General features: G+C 46.9%; 2 protein-coding genes across 2 annotated transcripts; both read right to left on the bottom strand.

Moving 5' to 3' along the window:
- Positions 1-1863: 1863 nt before the first annotated feature.
- Positions 1864-8324, bottom strand: LOC128123810 (keratin-associated protein 5-5-like; the record flags this gene model as incomplete). Its single annotated transcript, XM_052760113.1, has 3 exons — positions 1864-2277; positions 4154-4158; positions 8219-8324. Coding segments are annotated over 3 exons (525 nt in total), but the record flags the coding sequence as incomplete, so codon positions are not given.
- Positions 8325-17523: 9199 nt separating this feature from the next.
- LOC128123808 (keratin-associated protein 5-5-like) lies at positions 17524-18225 on the bottom strand. Its single transcript, XM_052760112.1, has one exon. The coding sequence runs from the start codon at positions 18223-18225 to the stop codon at positions 17524-17526; it is 702 nt and encodes a 233-aa protein (XP_052616072.1).
- Positions 18226-18881: the final 656 nt, after the last annotated feature.

Genomic DNA, 18881 nt, shown 5'->3' with positions numbered 1-18881 from the left:
ACTTGATCTCCTGTCGGTAGAACTGTTTGGGAAGGATTAGGAGGTGGGGCCCTGTTAGAGGAGCTGTGTCACTGGAGGTGGATTTTGAGGTTTCAAAAGCCCTTATCATTGCCAGTAAGCCCTCTTTCTTCCTCATGATTGTTGTCTCAGGATGTAAGCTCTCAAATACTTCCTGCTGCCATGCTCCCCACCGTGATGGTCATGGAATCTAACTCTCTGAAACTCTAAGCTCCTGATAAACCCTTTCAATAATTTGCCTTGGTCATGATGTCTTACCACTGTAACAGAAAAGTAACAAAGACACTAAGAATGCCAACCAGATGAAATCCACCAGATGAAACGCCAGTTCTCCCTCAATCTCTAGAGAGGAGGCGCTCTTGGCTAAGACCTTGGATTTAGACTTCTGGACTCCCACTTTCTGAGAAAATACATTTTTCCTATTTGAACCCATTCAGTTTCTAGTAATTTCTTATAGCAGTCTAGGCACCTTAGTTCTTTTAGTAAGAAATATACAAGTCTGGTGTTTGGATGTAGCTGAGTTGGTAGAGTCCCTGAACTAGAGAAAGAAGAGAAGGAAGAGGGGGAACAAGAAATTATGAGCATGGGCATTAGCTTTATCATCTTGATGACATTCATTCTATAAAGCTCTTTCTGATTCTAACCCCTACTATCCATTGGACATCCCTGCATCCATGGAATGTGGCCTGTGCTGCTGATAGGTGACTCAACCTTGGACCATATGAGCTGCTATAGTTGTGAAGTGGCCTATGTGACTGAAGAAAGGAACTGGTTGTTTACTTCCTTTTATCTTGACTCACAGTGTCAGTAAAAGACAACAAGACATGGACAAAGGACCTTAACATGCTTTACAACTCCTCTTCAGCAAGCCCAAATGTATCCGGCGCAAGGAAGGCAGGTTTGGACACCCCCAGGGTATCCTCAGGCCGCATAGCTAGCTGCAGAAGCTTTGGCTGCACCCATGAGAGAAACGGCTGCACCCTTAGCATTGTCTGGTTCTTACAGGACTGCCTTTGAATTGCTTGGTCTTGGCTCAGTGACTTAAAGAACCGCCCACTCTGCCATGTCTATTCCCAGATTCTCTGAAGATGTCTAACTCTGAAAGAGCTGCTGTGTTGTCCAGCCTCCCTGGCCCAGCTTGCTCCATATTGGGTGTGATGGGGTTGGCGCTGGTGGGGGTTGGGGATGTGGGGAAGAAGGCAGAAGAATGCACGGCTGGAACTGACACAAGGAACCTCAGAGGACAAACTGGATAGGGAGAAAACAGGAGGTTTTACTGATCAATTATGAAAACAAAGAACGACATGAGAATTACAGTGGGCAGAGAATGTTTATTGAAGGATGTTTGTATCAAAGGCACAGTGCACACCCCAACAGAGAATCAGAAAGAACAGAAACCCAGAGGAGGTCAAGTGAAGATGGGCCTGGCCAGGCCAATGCTTGGTGGAAAGGAGTTCACAGATCCCTGGGGGCACAAGTTCTGGGGACCTCCATAGTCTGCTACTGACCTGTGGACACGATGGAGCCTCCAGGTGAGGCCAGATCCCAAGGAGGTCAGAGTCCTGGAGACCAGAGAGAAGGAAGTGGATGGAGATCTGATCCAGTGAGTGTGGAATGGGGAGTGAGCTCCCAGCAAGAGGTGTTCTTCTCCACACCAAGACATATCCCCCTCAGTCTGGAGATGTAGCTTCAGGACCAGAGGATGAAGACTCAGAGGTGAACCTCAGGGCTGATGGGTGCCATTCCTGTCCCTGTGTGGAGGGAGCTGGTCTGCAGGACTACTGGAGGACTGTGACCAGAACCTTAGATCTTTCAATGGCAGCACACAGGAGCACAGCAGCTGAATTAACAGCAGCAAGGTTTACAGCAGCTGGACTGACAGCAAGATGACCCGCAGCCTGAAGAGCAGCAGGGCTTGCAGCAGCTGGACTGACAGCAGCAGGGTTTGCAGCAGCTGGACTGACAGCAGCAGGGCTTGCAGCAGCTAGACTGACAACAGCAGGGCTTGCAGCAGCTGGACTGACAGCAGCAGGGTTTGCAGCAGCTGGACTGACAACAGCAGGGCTTACAGCAGCTGGACTGACAGCAGCAGGGTTTGCAGCAGCTGGACTGACAGCAACAGGGCTTACAGCAGCTGGACTCACAGCAGCAGGGCTTGCAACAGCTGGACTGACAGCAGCAGGGTTTGCAGCAGCTGGATTGACAGCAGCAGGGTTTGCAGCAGCTGGACTGGCAGCAGCAGGGCTTACAGCAGCTGGACTGACAGCAAGATGACCCACAGCCTGAAGAGCAGCAAGGCTTGCAGCCCCCACAGGAGCCACAGCCTCCACTGCAGCCCCCACAGCTGGAGCAGGAACAGACAGGCACACAGCAGCACACAGGCTTGCAGCAGCTGGAGCCACAGCCTCCACAGCTGGAGCCACAGTCACCACAGCTAGAGCAGGAACAGACAGGCACACAGCAGCACACAGGCTTGCAGCAGCTGGAGCCACAGCCTCCACAGCTGGAACCACAGCCTCCTGAACAGCCACAACAGCTCATGGTTCTGGTGTTTGGTTGAGGATGGAGTAGGTTAGAGGAGCAGATAGAGAGGGAAGTGTGCAGGTGTGGAGCCTCCTGAGCCTGGGCCCTTTATATTGCTGCCCAGGGTCATGTGTGAAGGCACACGTGGTTTCTTCCTTGTTCTTGTCCTGTTTACTCTGGACTTGTTTGGTGATTTTTCTTTGGTCTGTTGACTCTCTATAGTTGGAATGTAGGTTTTCTGGGGTAATTTCCTGTGGAACTCATACTGAAGAAAAACTCTCTCTGACTTCATTCATGTCATTGAGTGTGGCCTGGTTGGGACTCGGGCTCTTACACCCTTTTGTTGTTGAGCAGGTTCCATTGTGGGCTCCTCTTCAACAGAATGGAGCGACCAGAATGGCCTCTGGGGTGTGAAGGTTTTGTGAGATAATTTCTGCCTTATGCCTTCTTAAGCCCCTCACACCCCGGGCCCCCTGCTAAGGGATCCAACCTCTGTGGTGCTTTGTGTCTGAGGCATGCTAGGCTGTTGCCCCTCCTGCCACACTTCTAACTCTCAGATGCCCTCAAACCAGAGCCATGCCACCCTCTGCTCTTTCCCTTGGTGTGACCTCTTCCTGGTGACCACAGCAATGATGGCAGTGTCCTCCACTGTGGGGAAATGGGGTCTTTGCTTCCTTCTTCCTGTTCCTAGGACAGTCTCTGTAGCTGTAACATTCCTAGCATGTATGATATTCTGAGAGACATGTGTGTCTCTCCCTTCAGCTATCAGACTATTGAATTACAGTCCTCAAGGAATTGAAGTTTCTCTGTGAGTTTCACACCAGGTATTGGTTGTTTTTTACTCTTTTGAGGGGCCTACCACCCAATTCCCAAATAAATCATACTCAGAGGCTTTTTTTCCCTCCCAAGACAGGGTTTCTTCATGTAGTTTTGGTGCCTGTCCTAGATCTCACTCTGTAGACTAGGCTGGCCTTGAACTCACAGAGATCCACCTGGCTCTGCTTCTCGAGTGCTGGGATTAAAGGCATGCGCCACTTCTACCTGGCGAGGCTTATTCTTAAATATGAATGTCTGGCCTTAGCTTACCTTGTTTCTTTCCAGCTTTCCTTAACTCTAAATTATTCCATTTACCTTTTGCCTCTGGGCTTTTCCCATTCTCTTACTTCTGTAAATCTTACTCTGACTCCATGACTTGCCGTGTAGCTGGGTGGCTGGGTAGCTGGGTGGCTGGCCCTTGGAGTCCTCCTCCTTCTCTGGCTACTACTTCCTTTTCTTTCCTCCCAGATTTCTCTTCCTAAATAATTCTCTCTGTCTGCCAGCCCCACCTCTCCTTTCTCCTGCCTTGCTATTGACCATTCAGTTCTGTATTAGACCATCAGGTGTTTTAGACAGGCACAGTAACACAGCTTCACAGAATTAAACAAACGGACATAAACAAAGTAACACACCTTAAAATATTATTCTACAGTGCTGGGGAAGGGAAAGGCTGAAGCCTGGTGCTAGCCAGAGGGGACACTTGTCTCCCAGAGATCTCCCAGAGTTCTGAGAACTTGTCAGACCACCTTGCAGGAGGGACTGGAGCTGACAGTGATGGGTCAGTGACGGGCAGGACCACACCTTGACCAGGACTGCTTAGGAATGCACACCTCCTGCCCTCTGTTTAAACCCAAATTTCATGACAGGACCTGAGGATGGGCTAGGGAGGTCACTGGACATCTTTGTTCCTCATTCCAATGTGGCAAATCTGAATAATTCTCCTTTCTCTGATTTTCACTATGTCTTGTCTGTTAATGGGTCCATTGAGAGGGGCTGGGTATAGGTTGTTAGAGCTGCTGGGGCCCAGGCTTGTACCCTAATAACTCTGGTAACAATTCTGGTTACTTGTTTTTTCCTTAGAAAGTTGGTCCAGGATGGAGAGGAAAGATTGAACGGTCCCATATAGCCATGGAGTCCCTTTATTCTAGGGATGTTTTCCTTAATCTTTCCACTTCAGCCACATCAACTGCTTTAATCTCAACTAGGTGAAGCAGAGAAATGAATGTTTTGTTTTTCTTTTGGAGTCTAGACAAAGTCATTTCTTGGTAAGTTTCTTCTTGATCTGTGTGTAGCAGGAATCTTAACAGTTCTTATTAATAAAATCAAACCTGAGGCTAAGTATTGGTGTGTATACTGGAAGATCAGAGAGACAGAACAAGCCACAGCTAACCTCACCTGGCCAACTTCTCAGGTGATCTTGTTTCCTCAGACTGGAAGCCTCTGTGTTCTCATATCCAAATGGCTCTCAGCTGAACTGTTGCTCCAAAGCCTAAACGCTTAACCAGCCAAATGCTTAACCAGCCGAATGCTTCTAGTTTCTGGTCCTCATACCTTATATATCTTTCTGCTTTCTACCACCACTCCCTGGGATTAAAGGCTTGCTTTCTGGGATTAAAGGTTTGAGTCACCATGCTTGACTGTATCCTTGAACACATGGAATGCTAGGATTAAAGGTGTGTGCTACCACTGCCTATCCTCTATGTTTAACATTGTGGCTATTCTGTCTCTGACCCCAGATAAGTTTATTAGCATGCACAATATTTGGGGGAACACAATACCACCTCATCTGTGTCTTTCAGTTTGGGTCCTGTGAACAACCACATGGTTGTTCTTTTTGTCTCTCTCCTCATTGGTATAGGCCTCCAAGCTTTGGCTGTTGAGCACCCAGGAGAGCAGTTTCAATAGCACCCAGGAGAGCAGTTTCAACAGTTTTAACTTTTCTGTACCATTAAGGCCAAGCTTAGACAATCTTTAGTGGCACTTGGGTGTTTCAAAGGGCTCCTTTACACGTTTTTCTCCCTTGGCCTCAGAAAAGTGAGAGTTTGTCATGCCTCTGAAGGAAGCTGGCACCAGATGTTACAGGTGTCTCTCTTCTTGAAGTAAATAATTCGGCCAAAGCATGGAGAAGACCCACACAGATTCAAGCCGACTGAGAGGGAGAAGTGGACATGGGGTCCCAGCCCTAGCCAAGAAGCTATCAGAAATTGATGTCTCCTGGCAAACAAAAAATAGGTGTCTTTCCGATGGTCTCACTGGTATATTAACCACACTTCAGGGCAGGCCCCATGTATTGTAGCAAGCCCCAGGAGTAGTTGGCCAACACAAAGCAAGCTCTGTGGTATTTTTTGTGGACTTTTTGTTTCATTTTGCTTTGGTTTTGGCACTTTTCACCTTATGGGTCTTTTGCTTGTTTTGATTTTTGTTTTTGTGTGTGTTTTTTTAATGTGTATGTGTTTCTTGGGTTTTTTATTTTGTTTTTGAAAGAAAGAGACCATAAAGTTGGGTGAGTAAAGAGGTGTGAAGAATCTGAGGGAACTGGCGGGGACATGAACAAAATATAGTATATAAAAAAATTTCAAATAAGCTGGGCAGTGGTAACCTATGCCTTTAATCTCAGCATTGGAGAGGTGAAAGGCAGGTGGATCTGTAAGTTTGAGGTCAGCCTGGTCTACAGAGCAAGTTCCAGAACAGCCAAGGATATGCAGAGAAACTGTCTCAAAAATCAATAACAGCAATTTTTTTCAATTAAAAAAAAGAATTCAGCCAAGAAATAGAGATAGTTTGATCAGAAGTTTATTTAGCAAAGCACACATTCCAAATAAAGTTTGAAGTGGTCTACCCCAAGGCAGTGATCAGCCTGGTGGCTTCTGGACTCTGGGTTTCAAAGAAGGGTTCACAAATATTTATGAAGCGGGTAACGTTCATTGAATTAGGTGATCCCTTTCCTCTTCCAAATCATGGTGGACCAGATCCTTCTTTCCATGATCTCCACAAAAGGTGTGTGTGTGTGTGTGTGTGTGTGTGTGTGTGTGTGTGTAAACCATTATGCAGAGGATGTTATTATGACCTTACATCTTTTGAGGATGCAGACCCTTCATCAGTGCATAAGTCTGGATGCCCAGAAGCTTTCAATCCTGATATAACAGGATTAACCTATCTTAAATTTTAAGGTGGTTTAACCACAAAAGGTCCACCATAAGCATGGAGACAGAGTCTCTAGTACACAGCTGCAGTTTTCCTTAGTTATTCATATTTATCTCCTCATTTGCCCACTATCATAAGGACCTGTGAGAAGGGAATATCTACTGGCTGCAAAGAGACCTTGCCAGAGCCTCAACCTGCCAGTCCTTGATGCTGCCTTCTGCTACAAAGCCCAGAGAAGACCATGCCTGTGACATATCATGAGTGCCACGTAAGCCACAATGTGATGGGGTTTTTTTTTTTGTTGTTGTTGTTTCTGTGGCTCAAGATTAACAATAAATATCATAGGTAAGGGGTAGATATGGGGCCCAGCAGGGAGATGGAGGCTGAGCCAAAAGGAGGTGCTGAATGACATGTTTGGGAAAGATTATAGGGTTTGGTAACAGGTAAGACAGAGGGCCCAAAGATGCCCACAAGTTCTTCATTGTGGAAGGTAGGAAGGCATGATTCCCTGATCCTGGAAGGGTGCCTCAGCTGAACCCTGACCCTGTCTCAAAGCACCTCAGAGACTACTTTGTCTGGGAAAAGGGTCTTTACAAATGTAATAAGCTACGATGGGTCCATAACATACTGTGGAGGCCTCGTTACACACAACTGTACTACAAGAAACAGGACCATGACAGACACACAGGAGAAGAGCACATGTGCAAGATAGAATAGCAAGCCAACAGCAGAGGGCATAGGAGGACAGAGGACAGAGCTACTGCTCTGTGACACCTCAGTTTCAGACATCTGGCCTTCACAATCCTATTTCTTTTTTCCCTGTTATTGGTTTTGTTTTCTGGTTGTTTTTTTTTTTGTGTGTGACTCTGGAATAGAGTCTAGGGTCTCCCTTATGCTACACCATTGCCTACACTGAGCCACATCGCCATGAGACCTTTGTGTTGATTTCTTCATTTAAATCACCTGCTCTGTAGAACTCTGTGATGGAACCCTAGCAAAGGGAGGCCATGGGGAGCAAGGAACAAGGGTAACAGCTAAAACCGCTAATCAGCACAGGCTCCTAATTACACAGACTGAAAACACAAGATGATGGCAAAAGCTCTTGAGAGGTATGCAATAAATTTATTTAATAATTCAGGCACAGCATTTAACAAAGGGAGAGCTCCTGGGTGAGTCACAGCCACAGAAGCAGGGGAGAAATGGAAGAATCCCTTCCCCCATGATGTAACTTGGAGGTCTCCAGTGTCACCATGTCCTGGAGATTGAACTCCAAAGGAAATAGGGCTCAGGCAACTGGGAGGGGCATGAGGCTGAGGGCTAGGGTGCGAGGGGCCAGTGAGGGCCTCTGTTCTGAGGACATCCAGTCTCAGAATGTTCCCAGCAAGTGAACTGGAGCCTTGGAATTCTGGGAAGGTGGAGTAGTGAATCCAGGAAAGACACAGGATTTAGGAGTTTGGGCAGGATTGAGGACATGGTATGCTCCATAATCTCAATATTGCAGGCTGGGTGCTGATATTGGCACCTCAGCCTGCCATAATCCAAAGAATAGATGCAAGTTTTCTCAGGATGTCAAAATGCAGTTTCCATTGATCCTTGAGGACAAGATTTTCAGGACCCAGCTGAGGTGTGTAGAGAGAACCTCAGATCTTACACTGGCAGCACACAGGGGCACAGCAGCTGGACTGACAGCAGCAGGGCTTGCAGCAGCTGGACTGACAGCAGCAGGGCTTGCAGCAGCTGGACTGACAGCAGCAGGGCTTACAGCAGCTGGACTGACAGCAGCAGGGCTTGCAGCAGCTGGATTGACAGCAGCAGGGCTTGCAGCAGCTGGACTGACAGCAGCAGGGCTTACAGCAGCTGGACTCACAGCAGCAGGGCTTGCAGCAGCTGGATTGACAGCAACAGGGTTTGCAGCAGCTGGACTGACAACAGCAGGATTTACAGCCCCCACAGGAGCCACAGCCTCCCTTACAGCCCCCACAGGAACCACAGCCTCCCTTGCAGCCCCCACAGGAACCACAGCCTCCCTTGCAGCCCCCACAGCTGGAGCAGGAACAGGCAGGCACACAGCAGCACACAGGCTTGCAGCAGCACACAGGCTTGCAGCAGCTGCAGCCACAGCCTCCACAGCTGGAGCCACAGCCCCCACAGCTGGAGCCACAGCCTCCTGAACAGCCACAGCAGCTCATGGTTCTGGTGTTTGGTTGAGGATGGCGTAGATTAGAGGAGCAGATGGAGAGGGAGGTGTGCAGGTGTGGAGCCTCCTGAGTCTGGGCCCTTTATATCCCTGCCCAGGTGTTTGCACTCAGCTTGTGATCACTTCTTTTTTGTTTACATGTAAACAAGACTTATTTTTAATCCCTGCAGTCCAATGAACTACTGTTAGTTCAAGGAAGGAAAACAGGAAGGGAGGAAGGAAGGAATAAAGAAAGGAAGGAGGAATAAGGAAGGTAAGGACAGAGGGAGAGAAAGAGGGTGTCAATCTTGTCACACATTTCAAAATTTTCTGTTTTCCTTCCAGGTGGTTTCTAGTGCTGTCTTCAAAGTTTGACTGTTTTTCCTTTACCAATTTCCAATATGCCATTAGATTCATCCGTCATATTTTACTCCAGACAGTGGTTTTTATCTCTAGAAGTTCCATGGGGTTGCTTTATGCTCTCTGATGGCCACAGGTGAAGGCTCACATGGCTGTAGAAGAGGAATAGGAAGTGAAAATCCTCTTGGGGCCTAGGAATGGGAAAGGCTCAGCACTCATGCTTCAGTGCCAAGTGTGGCATCAAGACCATGGTTGGCCGTGTCAAAGGAGGGTCAGATACCTGTTCCTGAGGACCAGTTCTAAGTTTGCAATCTCCATTGACAAAATCCTCCCCTGTCTCCAGCATAAGTCCAGCACAAAGGCAAAGCCATTTCTACACATGAGCTGGCGTTTAATGGAGGGGAATATGAAGAGGGCAGCCAACCAGGAAGACTGGAGGCTGGAGCTGATATCTGACTGTGGGAAGTCCTCCATCTTCCAATCTGCTCCACCGTAGGCTGCCCTGATTAGGTTTTTGTTTGTTTGTTTGCTTGTTTTTATTTTCATTTCTTTTTATGGTGTTTTGCCTGCATGTATGTCTGTGTAGGGGTGTCAGATCCAGTGGAACTGGAGTTACAGACAGTTGTGAGCTGCTGTGTTGGTGCTGGGAATTGAACCCAGGTCCTCTGGAAGAACAGCCCGTGCTCTTAACCACTGAGCCATCTCTCTAGCACCCCCTGCTTAGTTTTTATATCAACTTGGCACACGCTAGAGTCATCTGGGAAGAGGGAACCTCAATTGAGAAAATGCCTCCATCAGACTGGCATGTAAGTAAGTCTGTGGGAGGTATTTTCTTTCCTTTCTTCCTTCTTTTGTTTTGTTTGAGACAGGGTTTCTCGGTGTAATAGTCCTGGCTGTCTTGGAACTTGCTTTGTAGACCAGGCTGGCCTCAAACTCACAAAGATCCACCTGCCTCTGCCTCCAGAGTGTGCAGGGATTAAAGGCTTGTGCCACCACTGCCCAGCTGCAGGCATTTTCTTGATTGATGATTGATGTGGGAGGGCTCAGCCTACTGGGGTCAGTTCTATCCCTGGGCTGCTGGTCCTGGGTTCTATAAGAAAGCAGGCTGAGCAAGCCATGGAAAACAAGCCAGTGAGTATTTTCTTTCCACAGTCTCTGTATCTGCTTCTTCCTCGTGTCCCTGCTCTGACTTCCCTTCGTGTTGGACTGGAAGCTGGAAGATGAAATAAACTCCTCTTCACAAGCTGCTTTTGGTCACAGCGGTTATCACAGCCGTAGAAAGCAAACCAGTAGAGCCGGCTCACAGGAGGAGACTGCAGCTCCAGGCTCTTGCCTCCCTTCTTCTGTATATTCTCCTTGCCTCTTTTCTGCCAGATGACTTTTCTAGTTAGTTGTTTTTATTTACTTTATGGTTTACATGGTCTTGTCATGGATTCTCAATGCTGTCCTTGATTATTTCCTTAAAAACAATTTTTTTAAGCTGTGTGTGATAGTAAATACCTTAATACCAGCACTGGGGCATGGAGTAGAGGCAGATGGATCTCTGTGAGTTTGAGGCCTGCTTGGTCTATATAGCAAGTTCTAGGCCAGCCCAGCAACATGGTGAGAAGCTGTCTCAAAATACAAGGCAGAACAAAGTGAAATAAAACAAACTTTTTTATAAGGGTATATTTGTTCTCTGAAGTAAGAGATTTTAGGATAACATTCTGTGCATCCATTTAAGTGTACTATGTGTTGACCATATTCACCCCCTTACCATTCCTGTTCTCTTTCTTCATTCCAAATAGTGTCTTCCTTTACCACAAATAGTCCCTCTTCCTCTGTCATGCCATTACACATATACACATGTGTGGGGATTGCTTACTTAATACAATGTTTCCCAGTAACATCCACTTCCCTGAGCATGACATCATTTTATTTCTATGGCCAAAAGCTCCATTGTGTATGTAAACCACATTTTCTTTATCCATTGGTCTGTGGATGGACATCTCAGCTGACCCCATAGCCTGGCTGTTGTGTGAAGAGTGTGGGTTTGAAGGAGACTCCGATGTGTTGGCTTGGGTCCCTTGACTGTCTTCCCAGGAGGAACATGCAGGGTCTCATGGTAATCCTACTCTTAGTTTTTCAGGAACCTCTGTACTGGTTTCCATAGTGGCTACAGCAGTTTTCCAACTAGCAGTGTTTAAGGGTTTCTCTGCATTTTGTTTATTATTAGTTTTTGTGTTCATTTGTTTGTTTTCAAAACAGGGCTTTTTTGGATATCCCAGAACATGCTCTGTAGACCAAACTGGACTTGACTCAGGAGATCGAACTGACTCTGTCTCCTGAGTGCTGGGATTAAAGGCATGCACCACCACTGCTCAGCATTGTTATTTGTTTTTAAGGATAACCATTTTGACTGGGATGAGGCAGAACCCAGTATAGTTTGGATTTTTCATTTCTCTTATAAGGATGTTGATTTTCTTAGTGTAATTCCTGGCAATCTGTACTTATCTTATATTAATTTTGAGGTTTATTTATTTCATGTGTATGAATGCTATGTGGCTCACAGTTTGAGAGTGCAGTCCACCATGGTCTGGCAGGCATGGCAGCAAGAACAGAGAGATGGATGCTCCCTCTCTCCTTATTCACTCTAGACCAAGGCCTATGGGATGTTTCAGTCAACTGTCAGGGTAGTTTCTTTTCCTTTCTTATTTTTAAAGATTTATTTATTTATTTTATGTGTGTGGGTGTTTTGCCTGCATGTATGTATGTGCACTACATGCATGTAGTGCCTGAGGAGGCCAGTAGAGGGTGTCAGATCCCCCTGGAACTGGAATTATAGATAATTGTGAGTTGCCCTAGGGGTGCTGGGAATTGAACCCTGGGTCCTCTGGAGAGCACTCAGTGCTCTTAACTGCTGAGCCATCTCTCCAGGCTTTTCTTTCTTTTTGGAAAAATGCTATTCATTAGTTCATGTTTAAATATGATACTTACTTTGATTTAATTTTTGAGAGTTTTATACATGTATACAATGTATTTTGATCATATCCATCCTGTCTCTGCTATATTAATACAAGCATCCTGGGGTAACACTATTATATTTTTAGGATGGTGCCATGTGAAAGCTGGGACAGGTACCTTGGGTCCTCTTTATGTTCTGTTGTGACTACACATGAACCCACAGCTATCCAAAAATGAACCATTCAATCTCTAAGAAAGGAGTGGACAGCTCAGAAGAGTTTCTGATTGCTGGGGTGAGTTGATGTTTATAACTTGCATGACAGTGGTAAATGGCAGTTAGCAAGTGCCATTGAGATTGGGTGTGGCAGCAGAGGTAGCAGTTAAGTAAATTACCAGGTAGCAATTGGTAAATTAAATCCTAAGTGTATTTGAAGGGTTCAATTACTGGGGGTTGCCTCTGTTTGGAAGTGGATGGTGACACTAAGGAGGTTGGTCTAAGTACTGGAAGAGTGGGGCCACCCATTGTTACCATGATGGAACAGGCCTGGAAGGGGCTGGTTCCAAAGCAGATCAGGGGGCTATTGGTGGCCCCATTGACTGGTCTCCTGTACAAGGCTCACCCGGGCATCCTCTCTCTTCCCCTGTAACCTCAGCTTTCTGTCTGGACTTCACCCTCACAGGCCTGTGGTGGTTTGAAAGAAAATGGCCCTCAAAGGGAGTGGCACTATTAGGAGGTGTGGCTTTGTTGGAGTAGGTGTGGTCTTGTTGGAGGAAGTAGGTCACTGTGTGGGTGGGCCTTGAGGTGTTTTTTTCTCAAGCTTCACTGGGTGTGACAGTCAATCAACTTCCTTTTGCCTGCAAGATGTAGCCAACACCACCTCTGCCTACACGTTGCCATGCTCCTCTTCATGATCATAATGGACTGAACCTCTGAAACTGTAAGTGAGCCACCCCAATTAAATGTTTTATAAGAGTTGCCATGGACAAGGTGTCTCTTCACAGCAATAGTAAACCTAACTAAGACATGGCCCTAGTTAGTGCCAGCTAGTCATTGTCACATGGTCTATCCTTCCAAACATGTCTCCAGAGAGATAGTCTAGAAGGAGCCCAGGAGATGAGGCTCCTGGGAGTCAAGAAGAATTCTTCAGGCCTGAGCTGTCACCATCCATTTACTTCAGGACAGTTTGTCTTTGATCTTACAGTGGAAACATGCTGGGATTCTCCCTCAGTTCAGATTATTCAAGTTCCTAAACAGGAAAAAAGTCATTCTGTCTTGAGAACATTAACAAAGATCATGTCTGGAATAGTGCAGCACTCAGCAGCTCATCCACTTACCAATAGCAGTTATCTTTACATATACACATATGTGTGCACTCACGGATGGAGACACACACACCACAAAACACAGAGGATTCCATGATGTCAATGAAAGTTTTGGTATGGAGATCCTCCTCTCATTACCAGACAGTCAATCACTCTCCAGAGGAGGATTCCCATACCAAAAAAAAAGGTGGTGGAGCCCACTTTTATCACATCCAACTCTGTCTATACTCAACCCACCCTAGAGCCCCTACACTTGTCAACCAGGACCTATTTCCTGTTCGAAGTGCTGGAGTTGACTGTCTCTGGCTTTGGCAGTGTTCAGCCACTGTTCTTTGGTCACTTTCATAGTGTCATGGATCCTCTGTGTTTTGTGGGATGTGCAGCTTCCCTTGATCTAGAGCGGCTTCAGTTTGTGTGGAATGCTAGCAGAGGATATGAACCTAAGACAGCTGCAGCCACAGAGCCATGACCGCAATGCACTGAAAGGATTTTGGTTTTCTTTCCTTTCTTCCTGTTCTAATTTCCTTCTGTTGCTGCAATAAAATACCCTGTCAAAAGGACAGTTATGGGAAATCAAAGTTTATTTCAGCTTACAGTTGTGGACACTCATTGTAAGAAAGTCAAGGCAGGAACTTCAGACAGCTAGTGACAACATCTGTGCAGTCAAGAGCTTAGAGAAGTGAATGCATGGGTGTTTGCTTGCTTGCTTGCGCTCAGCTCCATTTCTCAACTCTCGTGCAATTCAGGACTCTGCCTAGGGAATGGTGCTGCCCACATCAGTGAACTTAATCAAGACAATCCAACACAGGTCAACTCAATGTAGAGAATCCCTCATTGAGACTCTTCCCAGGTAACTAACCAGCACCCTTCCCTTCTCTCCCTCCACCCATAATAACCCTTTCATGCAGAATCATGGCCCATTCCATTTTCAATGGACCCACAGTAGCAGCAGGCCTTTCTCTGCCAATTGTGGTGTTGGTTGGTCTGATCTTGGATTGCAGGCTTCAAGGTTTTCTGGGCTATAGGCTCCTCCTCTTCCAAGAAAGAACTACTTCCCATCAGCAAGACAGATACCTACAAGAACTGCGGTCAAAGGTGGGGAGTGCTCATTCCTGGAACTACTGGTTCCTCAGCAGGTCCCCCCCTACCATCTAGGAAGAAGCATCTATTGTATTCTGTGGTGTGTGTATGTGTGTGTCTGTGTGTGTGTGTGTGTGTGTGTGTGTGTGTGTGTGTGTGTGTGTGTTGCTCAGCCTTTTACAGCATGGAAGAGGACATTTAAAATGGGTTCCTTCAGAACTGGCAGGACAGCTCCTTTGGTAAAGCACTTGTCATGTACTTTGCAAGTACAAAGACTCTCATTTCATCCCCAGAACCCATGTGAAATGCCAGGTAGAGTCTCAGCTCAAGGAAAATAGAGATAGCGGAGTCCCTGGGGATCACTGGCCAGCCAGCCTAGTCAGTCAGTAAGCCTCAGCCTCTTGAGAGACCCTGCTTCAAAGGAGGTGGACAAAGTTCCTGATAGTGAGACCTGAAGTTGTTCTCTGGTCTCCACACATGTGTTCACACATTGTGTTGGCTAGTTTTATGTCAACTTAAGACAAGCTAATGTCATCTGAGAGGAGGGAACCTCAATTAAGAGAATGCCTCCATATGATGTGGTTGTGAGCAAGCCTGTATAGCATTTTCTTTGATGTTGGGAGAGGGCCCAGTCCATTGTGGGTAGTGCCGACCCTGGGCAGGTGGTTCCGGGTTGTAGAAGAAACAAGCCCAGTAAAACATGGGGAGAAATCTAGTAAGCAGCAACCTGCATAGGCTCTGCCTCAGCTCCTGCCCTGCTTGAGTTCCTGTCCTTCAGTGATAAACAGTGATATGGAGTGTAAGCCCCATAAATCCCTTCCTCTTCAAGTTGCTTTGGTTATGGTGATTCATCATAACAGTAGAAACCATTTAGTTACACACATTAAAATAAAATAAAGTAAAAATTGGGTTTATTTAATCTTAAATTTAATTTAGGAGACTCTGTAGATTTTATGAATTTCCATTCACTTTATACATCTTTTCTTCTACACATGAGATACTCCCTTAAGTTCATGTATCCCAATCCTTCACTAACTGCTGCTACAGCAGCCAGCATGAAGGGGGCAGGGTGTTTTCCCAACTTCACCCCAGAGGTAAGAGGCTAAAAACTCCCATCTCACTCACCACCCAGCCAATAAACTAAGGACACAATTCCTGTAATGAGGTTTCTGGGTCAACCCAGATGGACCCAATGATGCCATCCAGAGCAGCACCCCCTGCACTCTCTGAGGTTACACAATAGTGTGTCTTATTTGGCCTTCTGCTGTGATGAAAACCATGACCAGAAGCGACTTTGGGAGGAAAGGAAGGGAAGTCAGAGCAGGAGTTTGGAGAAGGAGTTGAAGCAGAGACCATGGAGGGGCACTGCTTACTGGGTTGCTCCCCATGGCTTGTTCTGTTTGCTTTTTCATACAATGCAAGACCATCTTCCCAGGGGGGCAGTGTCCACAGTGGCCTGGGCATTTCAACATCAATCATTAATCAAGAAAATGTCCCAAGACATTCCAACTGGCCAATCTGATTGGGCAATTCTTCAGGGAAGGTTCCTTCTTCCCAAGTGACTCTACGTTGGTGTCAAGTTGACAGCTGAAGCTAAATATGACACGTGAGAACCCTTCTGGCTCAGCCTCCTGAGTGCTAGGATTATAGGTGTGAGTCTCCATGTCCAGCTTAGAGACTATATTTTAAAGAAAGAAGTAAGACTGTCAAGATGTCCCCACAGGTGAAAGTGTTTTCAGTGAAAGCCTGACAACCCGAGTGTGAGTCCCAGAATCCAAGAGACAGGAGAGAACCTTCTCCTGAAATGTGTGTGAGTGAGTGTGTGTGTGTGTGTGTGTGTGCGTGTGTGTGTGCGTGTGTGCACATGTCTATATTGCTAAGTAATAATCAATTAAATTAATTACAGAAAACACATCTAGGTTTCATACTGAAGTGCCTAATTCAAGAAGTAGAGCTTTGTTCTCTCCAGCCATGGATCCCCAGTTCCTAGTTCCCTTTATCAACCTGGTCATGTGTTTGCGGTCCTCGAGTGACAACATTTTCACTGCTGCCCTACATAGGTCCTGAACAGCAGGACCAGACCTTTACTTTTGGTGCTCTCCTTTACATAGGACACAGGCTGCTCGTGAATAAATGTCTCCACTTCTCCTAGCTCAGGGGCTTTGGAGAGCTTTTAGAGGGAAGGCTGGGTGTACAGTCCTCCTCTGCTGAAGGACATGATCTTTAGGTCTCCTTTACAGACAGCTCCATGTTAGGAAAGAATGCCACCTACTGGAATCCAGATGAAAATATCCAGAGAGAAGGGCTTGGTGAGGCTAGGCATGTGGGTGCTCTCAGAGATCCTCAGGCCACTTAAATGTCCACTGAGAAAGTCAGAGCCTTCCAAAGGGAGTTGTCAGAGGAGTGGGTCTGACCCAGCCAGGAGTTGTCACAGCTTCAGAGCATCTTTTGGCCTAGCAGTCTGGTGTCTCTCCTACCAAATCTAGTAAGGCATGAATGGAATAGGGTCCCAAGAAAGGGAGGAGAGAGGTAGAAGGAGATGGGAGGCAGGAGAGACCCTAACTGCCTTCAGCACCATCATCAGACTGGTGGAATCCCACACAAAACAAGACAAAGTGGAAACCATGGAGTGATGAGCCAGTGACAGAATGAATGAGGCATGGTTACAGTTGGTCCATGTGATATTTTTTATTGTTTTGTGTTATTCAATTTGAGAGAAAGCAGGGGTTGCTGTTTCTCCTCATACTAGTCCCAGAAAGTCTTTATACTCACCTTATTGCGGCAACACCAAGAGTTGGCTCCTGCTAAGATAAAAAGACATGTCAGGAAAGGTCTCATGAGCTCAGATGGCTAAGTGGGCGAGCTATGGTGAGGACACTGTAGGTAGTATGACTCCAGAACAGAATTTGTTAGGAGACAGTTGATGAGAAGATGACCTCTTCTTGGGAACTGGAAGCCAATATTGGTTTGGTCCTGTGGGAAGCAGGGGTACTAAGGGAACATGCATCATAGTCTGAGACCCGGTGATAAACTGAAGGACGCAGCTGGTAAGCTCATTCAGAAAGACAATGACAAGTTGAGAGCGTCAGATCTTGCACTGGCAGCACATGGGGACACAGATGATGGCTTCATCAGCTGGACTAACAGCAGGAAGACCCACAGCCTGAAGAGCAGCAGGGCTTGCAGCAGCAGCAGGACTGACAGCAGAAGGGCTTGCAGCAGCTTGACTCACAGCAGCAAGGCTTGCAGCAGCTGGACTGGCAGCAGCAGGGCTTGCAGCAGCTGGATTGACAGCAGCAGGGCTTACAGCAGCTTGACTGACAGCAGCAGGGCTTACAGCAGCTGGACTGACAGCAGCAGGGCTTGCAGCAGCTGGATTGACAGCAGCAGGGCTTGCAGCAGCTGGATTGACAGCAGCAGGGCTTGCAGCAGCTGGACTGGCAACAAGATGAGCCACAATCTGAAGAGCAGCAGGGCTTGCAGCAGCTGGATTGACAGCAGCAGGGCTTACAGCAGCTTGACTGACAGCAGCAGGGCTTACAGCAGCTGGACTGACAGCAGCAGGGCTTGCAGCAGCTGGATTGACAGCAGCAGGGCTTGCAGCAGCTTGACTGACAGCAGCAGGGCTTGCAACAGCTGGACTGACAGCAGGAAGACCCGCAACCTGAAGAGCAGCAGGGCTTGCAGCCCCCACAGCTGGAGCAGGAACAGGCAGGCACACAACAGCACACAGGCTTGCAGCAGCACACAGGCTTGCAGCAGTTGGAGCCACAGCCTCCACAGCTGGAGCCACAGCCTCCACAGCTGGAGCCACAGCCTCCTGAACAACCACAGCAGCTCATGGTTCTGGTGTTTGGTTCAGTTCGCAGTAGGTTAGAGGAGCAGACAGAGAAGAAGTGTGCAGATGTGGAGCCTCCTGAGCCTGCACCCTTTATATTCCTACCCAGGGTCACGGGTGAGGTTGCACGTGGTCACTTCCTGGTTCCTGTCTGTGTCATAGTCTAGGACACTCTTCTGTATGGTGTTACTTATTTTATCTTTATATCCTTCTGCCTTTTCCCGACAGACTGCCACCTCTCTCAGGAAATAATGTTCCCCAGTAAACACTGACAAGTATCTAGATGATACTCAGACCCCTTCCTTTGAGCTGTAAAGAGACAACATCGAGCCTTACTCCCATCCCACAAATGCTGCACTTCTTGGGTGTTTGAACTGAATTCTGAGGATCATTTCAGTGCCTTTCAAGGATTTATTGTTTTGTCCAGCTTTTCAGAATTATTTCCTATGAATTTGGCAACTTCATCCTTTCCCAGAAATATGTCTTTTACTTCAAGTTTTCAAGTCCACTAATAAAAGTTGTTTCTGGTTTTATCAAATTGCTTTTTAAACAGTCGTAGCTGTATGTTTAAACTTTTGCCAGGTTTTGTTGTTTTCAGCAGGGTCTTGCTCTATAGCCATGCTTGGAACTTGTGGCAATTCTCCTGCCTCAGGTGTGCAC

Source organism: Peromyscus californicus, unplaced genomic scaffold, assembly GCF_007827085.1.
Source record: "Peromyscus californicus insignis strain IS unplaced genomic scaffold, ASM782708v3 Scaffold_4__1_contigs__length_199733344, whole genome shotgun sequence".
NCBI lineage: Eukaryota > Metazoa > Chordata > Mammalia > Rodentia > Cricetidae > Peromyscus > Peromyscus californicus.
The sequence above is the reverse complement of the archived record's forward strand: the minus strand, read 5'-3'. Positions and strand labels throughout refer to the sequence as shown.